Source organism: Scatophagus argus, chromosome 10, assembly GCF_020382885.2.
Source record: "Scatophagus argus isolate fScaArg1 chromosome 10, fScaArg1.pri, whole genome shotgun sequence".
NCBI lineage: Eukaryota > Metazoa > Chordata > Actinopteri > Scatophagidae > Scatophagus > Scatophagus argus.
In genome coordinates, this window is record NC_058502.1 from 14,595,327 (window position 1) to 14,610,974 (window position 15,648).

A 15,648-nucleotide genomic window follows, 5' to 3' on the forward strand; every position below is an offset into this window, starting at 1 on the left:
AAGTGTGGATCTATTCTTAGCTGGTGGCCTGGGCTTCAGCACTTTCTGCTCCTGCTCCTCATAGGCTGGGCAGGATAAGGTGTGATTCAGTCCTGCCAGGTCTGACTGTGTCATCGTAGCCTGCGTCCAGCGGTAGAGACAGAGGGGCCTATCGACCATCTGTCCCCGACCAGAAGATTCAAGGCTCGGTCCCCAGAGCAGGGAATGAGGGGGCGGGAGCGACATGAGGTCGGATGGGGGAATCAGCTTTGTGTTGCCATAATGCTGTCTTTCCTCTCTCCTAGCAACGGCCTCCCATTTCCTTGCATTTGGGCGGCATGGTCCTGTTGGTCGGTGTGCACTCTCTCTCTGTCCTATTTATGGTAATGAGCCATCTGCCCTCTCTGTAACAGCCGCCCAAATAGAGGAGAGGCTGGGAGGGGGGTGTCTCTGACAGACAGGAGTCTGAGACAAAGACGCTTATCCTGTTGTGTCTGCTTCTGCCCCAGTGGATGCCTTCAGATACGGATAGGACTCAATGACAGCCAAGAACAGAGACAATCCTGAAACATAGTCAGTGTTTTCATAGGAAAATAAAAGAGGAGGGAGCTTATTGAAGTATGGATTTAAAAGTGGACAGTGATTGTGTTTGTGTGTCCGTGTGCGCGCATCTAATACTGAGAGAAAGGGAAAGTGACACAGACAGAGTGCTACCACCTGCAGGTCAGTACATTAAGTTGTTCAACACAAAGAGCAGTTGTAATATCAGTGCTAGGGTGATCCCTACCAAACCCCATCACAGACCCCACACACACACACACACACACACACACACACACTCACACACATGATTTTGACTCCTGAGTATTACACAACCCTAGCATTATTCAGAGCTGCCATATGGATGTGTCTCTGTGTCTTGGTGACACAAGAGAGTGGTGGGCACACCAGTAAATACAGAGCCATCCAGCATTCAATAGACCTCTGTTGCCACTGGATACTAGATTGGTTACCAAGCCAACACATGTGCCTCACTGTCATATCTCCAGCAGATCAGCGAGGAAAACAACTGATATCTTAGCAGTTAAGCTCTCTATGTTCCAGGCTCAAACAAAGTAGTATGTTTCAGTATGTTTTTAACAGAGGATCAGTGACTCAGTATGACAAACTAAAGTATAAAAGGACATACATGAATGGAGATTGTGTAAGAAAAATGGTACTTCTGGCCATGGCAACAGTGAGTATAGTGATTGTATCAGAGGACAACAAGCACAGAAGAAATTTACATAACCTCTGACAAAACAAGTTCATTCAGAAATGGATTGACTAAATGATGGATAAGCAGATTTAAAAATAAATGATGCCAGACATAAACTACGATGAGAGCTCCTTCAAGCACTAAGGTTGGCTAAGAGTTTTGTACAATATGCTGTCTGACACAAGACTCTTGGTTGAGGTCAGTCATCATTAACCTCATCAGACAGACAGACCAGCTCACAGATGGGTCAGTGACCACATAGATCATAGATGGTCATGCCGATAGGCGTGAGGTTGACTGCAGATATAAAACAGAACATTATGAAAGCAAACCAATGTTGAAAGAAAAAATATAAATTAAAGTAAAAATTTTGCATCAGTTGTGAGGACGCTGCCACCTAAAGGCAGCTATAGGGTACTGTTGCAGCTCTGGGTGACTCATTTGTTGTAGGTAGTAAATGTCAAGGGAACTGTTCATTTAGACCAGCCAAAAAATATGATAATTAATTTACATGTCGTCATCACAGGCACATATTGATATCATACAAGCACATATTTACATAATTACAATGGTGTGTAGTGTAAAAAGACTGAGTCAATCAGACAGGAGATCATTCCTCAGTGCATTTTGCAATTTGACACTGTAAGTATGACAAACAACATCACTGTCATGCAGCATCCTGGGGCAAGGTGCCTGAAAAGAAATTACAGTTTGCAATGACTGTCTAGAGTGACAGCTCAGGATGTATGTGGGAAGAAAAATGAGCAAAGCAAAGCATCATTTAGACAGTGGAGACACAAAGACATGGACCACAGAGGTAAAGTATCATGTGACACTCATCTTACACACAGCATGCAGCGAATGCTCAGAGTTAGACATGAGGAGACATCTAGTGGACAACCAGGCTACTGCGCAAGAAAGTAATTCACAAAAACACCAGCTGTCTCCTTTATTCAGCTAACTGAGGAGACTGACAAAAAAATAAAATAAAAGCTTAAGAACAAAAACAAAAAGATTAACAATAAATACCACATCACATAGCAGAATAAATTCTCATGCTGTAGAATGTGATGTAAAATTAAATGTGAGATACACGAGAGAAGCCGTTTAGTGTTCTCATGTTTGTGCTGAAGAGCACCACCTTCAGACAAAATACCAGATTTTGTAATCCTTATTTGTTAGGATTATGTTATGTTATGTTTTAACAGTTTTCAGCTATAGAACTTTAAAACGTGCTGCTAGCCGTGGTTCTTTTGAATATAGTACTATTCTCTTATTTACTTTCTTTACACTCTAGCATGTGTTCAGCCAGATTAACTTACTAACAAGGAATTCATTTTCATGAAGCATAAGCCAAAGCTGCATCAAATTAATCAAATACATGTACTGTCTGTAACACTGAGAAATAAATCATGTTTATCGGATTTTGCCATGTAGCTCGCTGACCTCCAGACAAACAGCGTTGTAAAGTCATTTAGTGAAACTGTCTGAGGTAGATAAAGTAAAACTTACTTACTATTTCAGATATGGATACTTACTTACAAACTTACTATAGAAATTTCCATCCATTTTCTATACTGCTTACCCATCAGGGTTGTGGGGGGGCCTGGAGCTGACTACAGACGAGAGGCGGGTTACACCCTGGACTGGTCGCCAGTCAATCACAAGACAAACAACCACACACGCTCACACATGCACACCTAGGGGCAATGTAGAGTAGCCAATTAACCTAATGTGCATGCTTTGGGGATTTTGAGAGGAAGCCAGAAGACCGGGATTTGAACCTGGAACCCTCTTGCCCTGAGGCACCATCCCTAACCACTGAACCACTGTATTGCCGCTACAGTAATATTATGAGAGAAAAAAATTCCAATAACTTTTATTATTTTCAAAGGCCTTAAAAATGGCCCACAAGCTTAAGCTATTAAGGACAAGATAAGTACAGTGATGTAAGCTGGTGTTCAGACGTTAACAGCCCTTGTAGGTATTAATGGATTCTACCCTGTCATAGACCGTATTTGGAACAGGATACAACATTATCATGTTGTGTACTGGGAACTGCAACCAAATATCTTAAAATGTGAAGCACGGCAGAAAAAATGAAAGCAGTATCCTTTGACTGATCTGCTTAATATAAAAATGATCAAGCATCTGTTTTCTGGCTGCTTATGAGTTCTAAACACAGATGTGGCCACACTGTTGAATCCCATCTTGATCACTTATTTATACACTCTCATTCTCTGAGTCACTGCAGTATGCAATCTGAGTGAAGCTTTGGTTTGTAGCTAAGCTCTCTCTTCATCACTTCACAGCCCACAAAGTTTGCATAGTAATAATCATGAGAAATTTCACTGATCCCAGTGGAAAAAATATATTCTTACTTGCCTTTTTTTAGAGGTCAAGCATTTTTCAGTTACCTTGTATGGTTTCCTACCAAGAGCTAAGGACAGCTTTTCTAGCCACTGATTGAATCATCTGTACTCAAAGATCAGTGCTTCATCACATTACAATTGAGCAAATAATGGAAAAATCAAGCTGTCCTACAAATCTTAGATACAATCAGAAATATAAAAATCTGTTCAAAATTACTTATCTGTGGCAGCCTACTTTGTCATAGCATTAAAAAATATGTTGGGTGCCTCAGTAACAAATTAATGGCAGTCTGTTAGTTTTAAAGATAAACTTGTGGGATAAAGTGCGTGTTCTTCCTCTACAAGTAAGAGGCTGCCAACGTGCCCTTGAGCAAGACAACTTACCTACACCTATAAGGATTGTATTTAGCTTTGAAATGTAAATGACAGATAGAGTGCCACTGGGAGGGAAAGCACATTACCCCATGATGCTTGAATAGTTGAGCTCGGGGAGTGAAAGCAACCTCTGTTGAGTAGACCGCCTTGAACTGGGAAGGCAACGTGACGGCGAGAGGTCCTCCCATGTGATGTGACTGAGGCCTGACGGACTGTGCCTTTCTGTTATGGCTCCTCCTGCTTCAGTGGAACGGGGCAAGACGTAACGCCAGTGCAGGAGAACGGGAATAACACAGCGATACGTTTTTCCAAGAACCACGGCTAAAGATGGCAGATCATGCAATGCTGAAGAAAAAGACATAGATGAAGTGCTTCGAGTCGCCTCTTCTGCTGTGAAGGCTTCGACATTTCCTCAAGATCAACAACACCCCAAATGAACTCCGTCAGAGCAAGTAACGTTAGCAGAAGACCTAGGCGAGTCTCGAGGCCGCGCCCGGTGCAGCCGGAGAGAAACCACCAGGAAAGAGGTAATGCTAGCTAACCTAGCCGTAGCATTGCTGAACTGCCTGTCAAGCAGCTAGCTTTTCGGTTGAATTGCCCTAACTATATGATTTGAGTGACTTATGCACTACTTATGTTCATATGGATTGCGTGTATTAGTATAACATAGGTTGTGGCGATGAAATAGTGGGAAGCTAAGAGCAGTGTCAACTCATTGCTGTGCAATCAGGAAACTCCGGGGCTTTTGTGTTTGTAGCTAGCATTCAGGCCGCGCTTTGTTTTGCTTCATTTTTGCCCCGAGTCGGCCTTTCTTGTGCTTGTCTGACCTCACATCGCTGTTGTATTTTGTCAGCTAACATTATGTACGTGGTGAAGTCCACAAGCAGTAGGCTACGGTTTGTTTTATTCGTGGGTGAGAAACGCAGGGAAGGGTACACAAAGTGGTTTCGCCAGTTGTCACAGCATGCTAATTGATCCTAGCATGTGCTAGCTGTTATTATTAGCATGATGGGCTGCCTATCTGCATCCTGGCGTTTTCAAAAAGCCCAAGCCTTCATTGCGTCTGCAGTGTTAAAATGTGAATGCATAATACGTTAATCTAATGTAATAACGTCACGGTTAAGCCAATCAAATTATGTTTTGTTTTTTTTGTTGGTTTTTTTTGCAGCTGTGTGACAGCATACGATGTAGCGTAAGCGAATATTGACGGCAATTTTTCAAAGTAAACATTAGCAGGAGGTGCTCTTCAATCATAGTTGCCATGGCTGATAGAGACCCAGTCGATCTGGAGGACACTTATTACTAATAATAATGGTTGGATGTTGAATCGGATTCAACGTTGTTTGGGGGATTTGTTACATGTTGCGATGTTTTGGAGCTCACAGCATCAGCTGATTGGCAGTCCGCAGCAGAGGGGTAACTCTTAACGTTTGTTTCTCGTTAACATATAACAACTAATGTGATTATGTTAACAAAAAGTATTGAGTGGGAAATGAACTGCCACGCTCATCCGAATGAAGTATCAATTTTCTTGAGTGCTTCTCCCCCTTCTCAATTAATTTATTCCCTATTGACCTGTCATGGTGCCAATTTCTCTCTGTCCAGATCAAAATTCAGTTGTCATTTTAAGGTGACATTAAATAAATAAATGGTAATGTGGTTTGTAACAGATCAACAACAGTACCTTTGCCCTTTTCACATCATAAAGTGTATATTTGCTGTGGAATTAATGTTTTAGTCGAGTAAGGTAGGAATCCCATAAATTTTTTCTTTTCAATTTGCAATTACAGAGAAGTTGCTTTAACTTGCTCAGTTAGATACACAAACACTGTTTGTAGTGGTTACTGGCCTAGTAGCCGGGGAGTCATCCTTGCAACCAGAGCAACAAGCAGGGAGTTTGCATCTCCCATCTGGGGTAGCTATCAACTCATCATGCCATGGTGAGTAGCCTTACAAATAGATGTCTGGTTTAGCTCAGTGTTGATGATTGTATTGTTTTTCTGTTGATTGAATCCCCTCTTGATAGGATCTGTAATTAATTTGTAGCATATGGAGCAGGTAATGAACAAACCTGTTTCTGTATTCTCTGGATTTTGCTGTGTGACCTATGTGTTAAATACTCTTTAGATAATATGTAATTTAGCCAACTGTTCCTGGTAATGTGTTGTTTCAGTGCATTCCTTGCTACTGACAATTCTACTGTTTGTAATGAAAGCTCAAATTACCAAAGATCTGAAACCTGACAAGTTAAGATCCATTATTACGATTAAGCTCTACATGCTTCATAGCACCACAGCAGAGAAGATTACATTGCACAGGACAACAAGTGAATACCCGCTCTGTATAATTTAGTCCAAGTGCTTACAATTGAGTTACAACTCAGGAATATCCAGTTGCAAAATAATGTACAGACCTTTACAAAAATAATCCCTTTCATTCATGTATGACCTGCTAGAAGTGTGTCTGTATGTGCAGAGACTGTGCCCTCTTTGTGCATTTTTCTTATTATTATGCTGTGTTTGGAACGTTTCTGGGTGTGAGCAATTGTGGAGAATGATAGCTGATTGTGAGCATCATTCCCAGGTCGTCATAGATTGTTGATTTGGCTGGTTTGGTTGGTGACAGTTTGACAACCTGGGAATGAGAATCAACAATCAATGATATTTTTCCAGAATTGCTTAAAGGTGTGTTTACAAACAGCAACTGACAGTTGCTGCATATTATGCCTTTAGTAAGAGTATTTCAAATGTTACGTCATTACTATGTGTTTGATGACATATAAAAACATTTCCCTTTTATTTCCTTCTGTTGAACATCACTATATTGTGGACAGGTTTAATTGATAGCATTTCAGTTAATCGGTTTTTATGTCTTTCACAATTTGCAGATGAGGACGTTCCTGCAGATATGGTTGCAGAAGAATCCGGTCCAGGAGCTCAGAATAGTCCCTACCAACTTAGAAGAAAGTCTCTACCCAAGAGAACAGTGTGTCCGACAAAGACAAACATGGAGGTATGTTCACCAGGAATTCTCAGAAGATCTCCTTTAGGATGATTTGATGTTAACAATCCATTGTAGTTAATGTTTAAATGTTTGTCTCCATTGATGTTTTTTTTTTTTTTAATTGATAGGGTGCTTCCACTTCAACCACAGAAAACTTTGGACACCGACCTAAACGCCCTAGAGTGTCAGGAAAATGTCAAGATTTACCAGGTAATTGGGAACATGTTATTGAGTTATGACTGGATGTGTATCTTCCATAAAGATGTGTTCATTTTTGTGTTTCCCCTAGATGATAAGGAGTAATTGTGGGTGTAAATGGGTAGGGTTATGGATCAGTTACTTTTTTTTAAAGTAGAATGAAAGCTATACTGAATGAAGGCAAAATATACAGTTAGTCTGTCATGTTAATTATCATTAATCAACATTAATCATGTTGTTTTAGCTGAAGTTTAACCTTCATACTTGGCATGCTGAGAGGGTTTGTTTCTCAAGCATCTAAAAAACAAGTTTTAGAGAAACAAGGCCAGTTATCAATTGTTTTTTGTGAGTTCAATATGACACTTTTATTTCCTCTAATTCAGGCCTACCTTTCACTTGATTTCAAGTTTTGGAATGCCAGTCTAGGAAAAGTAGATGTGCAGTGATATCAAACTCTTGTCGAGAGTTTAGATCATCTCTTTTAACCCTCTTTAGTAATGACATGAAGGAGCACCATGAGTTTCACATAGTTGAAACTATGGAGTCTGTTATTTGTGGCATTTGGAGTCTTTCTCATAAGAGTGCGGCTCTAGCCAAAACGTCCGAAATAGATGCTTGCCCCGTTAGATGGCATCTGATTCTGGTTTTGTGGTGTCAAAGTAAACGATGACATTGCCTTGTGTTGTGCTCACAGTAGCTCCGCGTGATCTGATTTAAAACCAAAATTTCTTCTAAATAGCAAGTCTGACATTTTTCTTTATAATTTATCTTCTCTTATTGTAGATGATTTAAGTCCATGATAGGTATATATTTATATATGGTCAGTCGAATTTACCTAATTATACTGCATCTTTTGCAGTGTAACCATTACAAATGTGTACATCGTGAACATTGGTGAAACTATGTATCATTTAGCTTTAACATCTTGCAATTGGATCTGTTGGTCTAGCAACAAAATACTAGTTCTGGGTCTCTATGCTTGGCTCTCCGTTAAAGCCACACTATAGTCCTCCATCCAGCCTGCACAGCCGGCACCCAGCCGTTGTGAGGAAGGAGTGTAGCAGCAGGTGATCCCTGAAAGAGAGAGGAAATAATATAAAAGTAGTAATGTGAATAAGTATTGCTTCTTAAATGAATTAACCTAATAGATGATAGATAAAAATAACAATGATAACGCTTGAAACTGTATTGATAAACAAGTATCTCAAATACCTCACCCCAAAAATACACTGGAGTCAGGAGTAAAACACTAAATGATTCTCTTTTAGGTAGCTGAACAAATGGAAGTAAATGTACAAACTTTTTTGGAATTAAACCGACTGAGTGTTGACTTTGAGGGCCTTTGAAGGTGTTAACATCAATATTGGATGGTAGGCAGTGCTATAGGTCAGTGTCAGGGCAATTCAGAGTAAGTGTTTTTTAATATTTGAAAGGAGAGTTCAAGACTTCTGCAGAAATTTGCTCTCTTATCACTTGAGTGATTTTTGGTTTCTCACATGATCCTGATTTAAATTTGGTTTTATGGCTGCTGTTGTCTACTTCCTGTTATTTTTAACTGTTTAAAAGTCAGTCCACAATCAACTCCTTCCAGCAGCTCCAGCAGAGCAGTACTTGCAGGAGAAGCTTCCAGACGAGGTGGTGCTAAAGATCTTCTCGTACCTGTTGGAGCAGGACTTGTGTCGTGCAGCGTGTGTGTGCAAGCGCTTCAGTGAGTTGGCCAATGACCCCATCCTCTGGTAAGCCCTTGATAGTGTTTTTTTTCTATATTTGATGTGAAATGGTGGCAGATGTGAAAATTTTGTTAATTGTGAAGAAACAAGAAAGAAATTTGCTTTTTATCTGCCGTTATTGCAAAGAAAACAATTCTCGGATCTCACAGCATATTAAATCAAAAATCACTTATATTGTCCTTTGGGCTCTTGTCCTAAATTGTTTCTGTAGTTCTAATTCCAAATGCAGGCTGTTGTGTGAAACCACCATGATACAGACATTCCAAAAACATTACGGATGGACAGCTAAAGCAAAGTAGCCCACCATGGTAATTTCACTTGTATAAACTGAGAGCTGCCTCAGTCATGGTGCAGGTTCATTTCAAGTTAATTAAGTTTGTAACATCACCAACAATGAGATTTTCCTGCAGTCTAATGTGCAAGATGATGAGATGAGGATGGTGTTAATTGTAGTGGTCTTTTCTTATTTCAGGAAGAGGCTGTACATGGAAGTTTTTGAATACACGCGACCCATGATGCACCCCGAGGCAGGGAAGTTCTACCAGATAAACCCAGAAGAGTATGAACAGCCAAACCCTTGGAAAGAAAGTTTTCAGCAGCTGGTATGGAACCTCCTGAGGGCTTAACTTACTGATTCATTTGATTGTTACTATGAAGCAAGTAAGACATGCAGCTGTTAGAACACTGCACTACTGCTACCGTGACTTTTGTGTGTGTTGTGGCATTGACACTTTATTCAACTGTCCAAAAAATACATACACCTTGATAGTCACGTTTTTGCTAAAACATCCTTAAAGTATTTTGAAAACTAGTATGTGGATGGCGGCATTATTAGTCTGCTGTATGCTTCTACATATAGCATATTATGATACAGTATATGATCAACTTTGTTGAGGAGAAATAAACTAGACCCTCTCTGCCTTATTTTAATGTATACATCAATATTTGTGCTGTCCAAAGTTGCTTCTGTGCCACTTTAAATCCTCCAGCGTACAGACAGCTAATGTCATGTAAAAGGGCAACACCACAGGCCATAATGATTCAGTATGCAGGCCGTAGAACAGAACTGTGTTTAAATTATATTCCTGTGTGATATATTGACCTTTAGGATTGTTTTCTGTGATGTCCCACCCCCCATCTTGTGGGGAATGTAATGCCATTTCACTGTCTTTGCTGTCTCAGTTTTTTCATTATGACTTATTCCGCTCTTAAGTGTGTGAATAATCTGGGAATATTGTTTTGACAGTACAAAGGAGCACATGTTAAGCCAGGATTTGCGGAACACTTCTACAGTAATCCTGCAAGATACAAAGGGAGAGATAACATGTTTGTAAGTGAACCGTTTCCAACATTGTTTTTTTTTTTCCCTTAAACTTAAATACTTCACTCATTCCCCTGACTTGTGATGTGTTCTCCAGTACTATGACACCATTGAGGATGCCCTTGGAGGAGGTCAGGAGCCTCATTTTGACGGCCTGATTTTCGTGCACTCTGGTATTTACACAGACGAGTGGATCTACATTGAGTCGCCGATCACAATGATCGGAGCTGGTATGTCTGAAGTGCGATTACACTTTCATGATGCATTTGTTTAGTCTCCTGTCTAAATGAGGCTCACTGATTATGTTGTAGCTCCTGGAAAAGTAGCAGAAAAAGTCATCATCGAGAATACCAGAGACTCTACATTTGTATTCATGGAAGGCTCAGAAGATGCTTATGTTGGATACATGACCATTAGGGTGAGACTACATTCTCTCTATTTTTGTGTGGGTTTATATAGGACATATGTACAGTGCATCTTTTTTTAATGGCCTAAATGGCTCATATGCACACTCAGTCTGAGTGGGTGAAAGCAACTGTTGTTTTTGTCCCTGCTGCAGTTCAATCCCGATGATAAATCCGCCCAGCACCACAATGCACACCACTGCTTGGAGATTACAGTCAACTGCAGCCCCATCATCGACCACTGCATCATACGCAGCACGTGCACAGGTAATTGTACTGTGCCTTTGTCCTACTTCATTGGTTCCCAACCTTTTTAGGGGTTCACAAGATAAATCTGACCGGTTGCAAGATGATAAATGGGATGGGAAAGAAGAAGAAAATTGAACTAAAAAGGATGGGAATCACTGCTGTATTTTAAGCGGTATACCTAGATGCTGGGATGTAATATGTTTGAGCTGAAATGAGGGTTTTCCATGACAGAGGAGAGATTTTCTTTGTTGCGTATTTTGGATATTGTTGAACTAATACATTTCTGTCCTTGTTTCAGTGGGGTCAGCTGTCTGTGTCAGTGGCCAGGGAGCTTGTCCCACAATCAAGCACTGCAACATTAGTGACTGTGAAAATGTTGGTCTTTACATCACTGACCATGCACAGGTAATACACACCTTTCTCTCATGTTTAAGTGTTGCTTTAAAACTTAAAGACAAATGTTAGAATCTGTATTATTTGGACAGTAGGTCTCCTGAAAAACATCTTAAATTGTGAAGTAGACATGAAAATGTTGAAAGCCTTGTACTTATTCATTGTTCAGGGAATATATGAAGACAATGAGATCTCAAACAACGCTCTGGCTGGCATCTGGGTGAAGAACCATGGCAACCCAATCATCAGACGTAATCACATCCACCATGGCAGAGACGTGGGCGTTTTTACATTTGACCATGGCATGGTGAGCTACAACTTCATGGTGTTTGGTGTGTTTTAAAAAACAAACCGCTGATTGTTCAAATGACAGCTGCATTCATTTGTCTTCAATGTTATGAGAAGAAGTGAGCATTTTTTTTTAAAAATTGCTTGGGCCTCAGTGTAATTAGGAGTGCTGCATTGGCACTACAATGCTATGATGCTCTCATTTTAGTATAATTATTAGTGTGTAATGCAGTTGAAGTGTCGGTTACACAAATTCCCTATTTGTTCTTGCTGCTCATTGACTGAAGCATTTTAACAGGGCTTAATGGCAATTTTGTATTTCTGTATCTGTTTCAGGGTTACTTTGAGAGCTGTAACATCCACAGGAACCGTATAGCCGGCTTTGAGGTGAAGGCATACGCCAATCCAACAGTGGTTCGTTGCGAGATCCATCATGGTCAGACGGGGGGCATCTATGTGCATGAAAAGGGCCGTGGACAGTTCATTGAAAACAAGATCTATGCAAACAACTTTGCGGGGGTGTGGATCACATCGAACAGTGACCCAACAATTAGGTCAGTGTGGCCTGGCTGTCAAGGGCAAATACTGATTTGAAAGTATCATATAACATATATGACATTGGACCCTTGTTCGTGCAAAGCTGTATCGTGTCCTGAAATTTGTTGTTTTGTTGAAATACAGGGGCAATGCCATTTTTAATGGCAACCAAGGTGGCGTTTATATTTTTGGTGATGGCCGAGGCCTCATTGAAGGAAACGACATCTACGGTAACGCCCTGGCAGGAATCCAGATCAGGACGAACAGCTGCCCCATTGTCAGACACAACAAGATCCATGATGGCCAGCACGGCGGCATATATGTGGTAAATGTTTATTTATTTATTTACAATGATAGTTTTACTTCACCATCGTATTTTCACTTCCTCAACTTTCTTAAGCTCTAATTTGGAAACATAGTGATGATGTATTTTGTGCCACACAGCATGAAAAAGGACAGGGTGTCATAGAGGAGAACGAGGTGTACAGCAACACACTGGCGGGAGTGTGGGTGACAACAGGCAGTACGCCAGTACTGAGGAGGAACAGAATACACAGCGGGAAGCAGGTGAGGTTACAGGCTGGTTTCTAAGAATTAAATGTAAAGAGACAAACATGATTCTGTTGTGTGATGTAGTTAAACTGGCATATGTGATCGCAAATTGCAATGTCAGACTGGCTTACTGTCCTCTAATTTACAAACATCAGCTGTGATCCTCTGTATGTATCTCTGCCATATAATATCTGTTTAATAAAATCCATTTTAATTCAAGGAATAAATGAGAGCTAATATATTTTCACTGTCATTTAAACAGGTTGGGGTCTACTTCTATGACAACGGCCACGGTGTGTTGGAAGACAATGATATCTACAATCACATGTACTCTGGAGTTCAAATTAGGTGTGTGGAAAATGAAAATAATATGAAAGTATTCACCTAAATGGCTTTATGACAGTGACACAAGATTTGTGTCTGTTTTGTGAAAGTTTGGATGAATGAATCAAGACATACGCGACCCCAGTAAAGTCGGACTTGAGTTTGTTGTTCTGATGTTAAGATGGTTATGACATGGCATTAGTGAAGCAGTGGCTCAACCGTCCCTTGTATGTCCCTTTTTGACAGGACTGGGAGCAATCCTAAGATCAGGCGGAACAAGATCTGGGGAGGCCAGAATGGAGGCATTTTGGTTTACAACTCAGGTGAGAAGCTCAAAAGCCTTTTCTGTTTTATTTTTTTCTACAGAGTCCAGATTGCCTTTTTCCCCCCAAGAGGGAAATCAGTTTACTTGTTGACACCTGACAGAGTTAGTGCTAATATGCCATTTGATCAATGTGACAACATTTTTTCCCAGCTGCCCTAATAATGAAACATGAATATGTGTTTTTCAGGCTTAGGCTTCATCGAGGACAATGAGATCTTTGACAACGCCATGGCAGGAGTGTGGATCAAGACGGACAGCAACCCCACCCTGAGGAGGAATAAGATCCATGATGGGCGAGACGGCGGCATCTGTATATTCAATGGAGGAAGAGGTAATTTATTGTATGAAAATGTGGGATACTTGTAAACAAATGTTATGTTTACAATCAGTCAGTTTATGTTTATGATCTACAAAAACGCAGTCTTACATTGTTTTAAGCTTGACTTAACCCTTACAGATGATTTCAGATAGGTGCCTTGTATCGCCAAGCCTTTTGTCCAGTTCAGTTTACATGTCTCATCGACAGTTTGTGGGTTTGACTGTCTGTTTGCTTCTTTCAGGTTTGTTAGAAGAAAACGACATCTTCAGAAATGCCCAAGCAGGAGTCCTCATTAGCACGAACAGCCATCCCGTTCTGCGGAAAAACAGGATATTTGACGGCTTTGCTGCAGGTGGGTCTCACCTGCACACAGGCTATAATCCTGCATTTAAACGTCTTTATAAATATGTAACATTCTTAATGAGGTACAGTGTGCCTTGGTAATGGGAAATACAAGTTCTGTAATTGGGTTGTTTTCTGGTTTGTTTTTTTAAAAACAAGGTATTGAGATCACCAATCATGCCACAGCGACTCTGGAGGGCAATCAGATCTTCAACAATCGTTTTGGGGGATTGTTTCTTGCATCTGGTGTCAATGTTACAATGAAAGGTACTCTCACAATGATTTTGATGTATTTTCTTGATGAACCCTGAATTGCCCATTAATATTATCAGACCAAAATGGAAGTGACCTATAGATAATCAATTCCTGCTATCCTTTCTCCAGATAATAAAATCATGAACAATCAAGATGCCATTGAAAAGGCTGTGAGCAGAGGTCAGTGCCTGTACAAGATTTCAAGTTACACCAGCTACCCAATGCACGATTTTTACAGGTAATTTACGTTTACTCGCAATGAAGGTGACTAGAATGTCCTCAGCTGTCGGCCTGTTTCACAGTGTGTTAACAATCTGGATTCCTGCAGGTGTCACACGTGTAACACAACAGACCGCAATGCCATCTGTGTGAACTGCATCAAGAAGTGTCACCAAGGACATGATGTGGAGTTCATCAGACACGATAGGTCAGTCTTATTGACCGTTATTGCTTGAAACTACTGAAAGGAAGTGTGACGTCATTTAAGATGGCTTTACTCCACTTTTTCTTTAAATAGCAAATGGCTTGTTGCTACATTAATGTTCAAAATCTAATCTGTTTAACTTTTAGATTTACTGCCAACTTGACAACTTCACTGCTAACCTTTTCCTCCTCTCACATTCACTGTCACTCCGTGCCACCTTTGAATGTTTTCACGGTTTCATCAACACGACACAGCAGCGCGTATGGTACACACGTTCATATTTTGAAACACCACAAATTACATCCAGATAAAAACCCAAAAATCCAGCAGATAAAATGAAATTACAAAATCTTGGGCTTGAGACAACATGGGTCTTTTGATGGGTCTTTGCCACGTTGTGTGGCGTCTTTAGACACAGTACTGAACACTGTAATTGTTTCTGATGGTCACGGACTATACAGAATATCAATCCTAATGCGCTTTCATCTTTGTACGTGAACATAATTTTTTTTTTTCTCCTCTCATCTGCAGATTTTTCTGTGACTGTGGCGCAGGCACGTTGTCAAACCCCTGCACGTTAGCCGGAGAGCCGACTCACGACACAGACACACTGTATGACTCAGCTCCTCCTATAGAGTCCAATACACTGCAGCACAACTGAGCTCGAGACCCGAGGTCCTTTTGCGCTTCAGTCAGTAAGGGACGTAAGACACTTTAAGTTGTGCGGTGGCGGAGAAAGTCTCTAAACTAAAACACAGATTCACTTTGTCAGAGCATATACGGTGACTGAAAAAAAAAAAAGACTTGGACATGAATATGCTAAAAGGAGACATTTAGGGGCAAGAAAGGTCTGATTATGGATGCCTCATGTTTTCTTCAGTTATTTGACAAAAAAAGAAAAAAAAAGATGACATCAGTGGAACAGAGCAGAGGAGCAGCTCACTCAGGGTTAGTGGGTGTGTTCGTTTGGTCCAATGAAACCGGTGAGACGGACAAAAAG

The 15,648-nt window shown here is 40.6% G+C and overlaps 1 protein-coding gene across 3 annotated transcripts; it reads left to right on the top strand.

The window, feature by feature from the left end:
* Nucleotides 1-4,124: 4,124 nt before the first annotated feature.
* On the top strand, nt 4,125-15,436 carry fbxo11a (F-box protein 11a). 3 transcript variants are annotated; one of them, XM_046401411.1, is made up of 22 exons: nt 4,125-4,511; nt 6,872-6,996; nt 7,116-7,197; nt 8,777-8,921; nt 9,388-9,517; nt 10,162-10,245; nt 10,334-10,466; nt 10,548-10,654; nt 10,796-10,907; nt 11,188-11,294; nt 11,452-11,589; nt 11,907-12,124; nt 12,252-12,432; nt 12,552-12,674; nt 12,922-13,007; nt 13,230-13,306; nt 13,496-13,639; nt 13,869-13,979; nt 14,129-14,236; nt 14,354-14,462; nt 14,553-14,651; nt 15,180-15,436. In XM_046401411.1, exons 1-22 carry the CDS (start codon nt 4,418-4,420, stop codon nt 15,307-15,309), a joined length of 2,643 nt encoding a protein of 880 aa, XP_046257367.1. In that variant the 5' UTR covers nt 4,125-4,417; the 3' UTR covers nt 15,310-15,436. The 3 variants fall into 3 exon arrangements, with proteins under 3 accessions (XP_046257367.1, XP_046257368.1, XP_046257366.1); XM_046401412.1 differs by lacking the exon at nt 4,125-4,511 and adding an exon at nt 4,548-5,924; XM_046401410.1 differs by lacking the exon at nt 4,125-4,511 and adding an exon at nt 5,823-5,924 and having other exon boundaries at nt 8,780-8,921.
* The last annotated feature ends 212 nt before the right edge of the window (nt 15,437-15,648 follow it).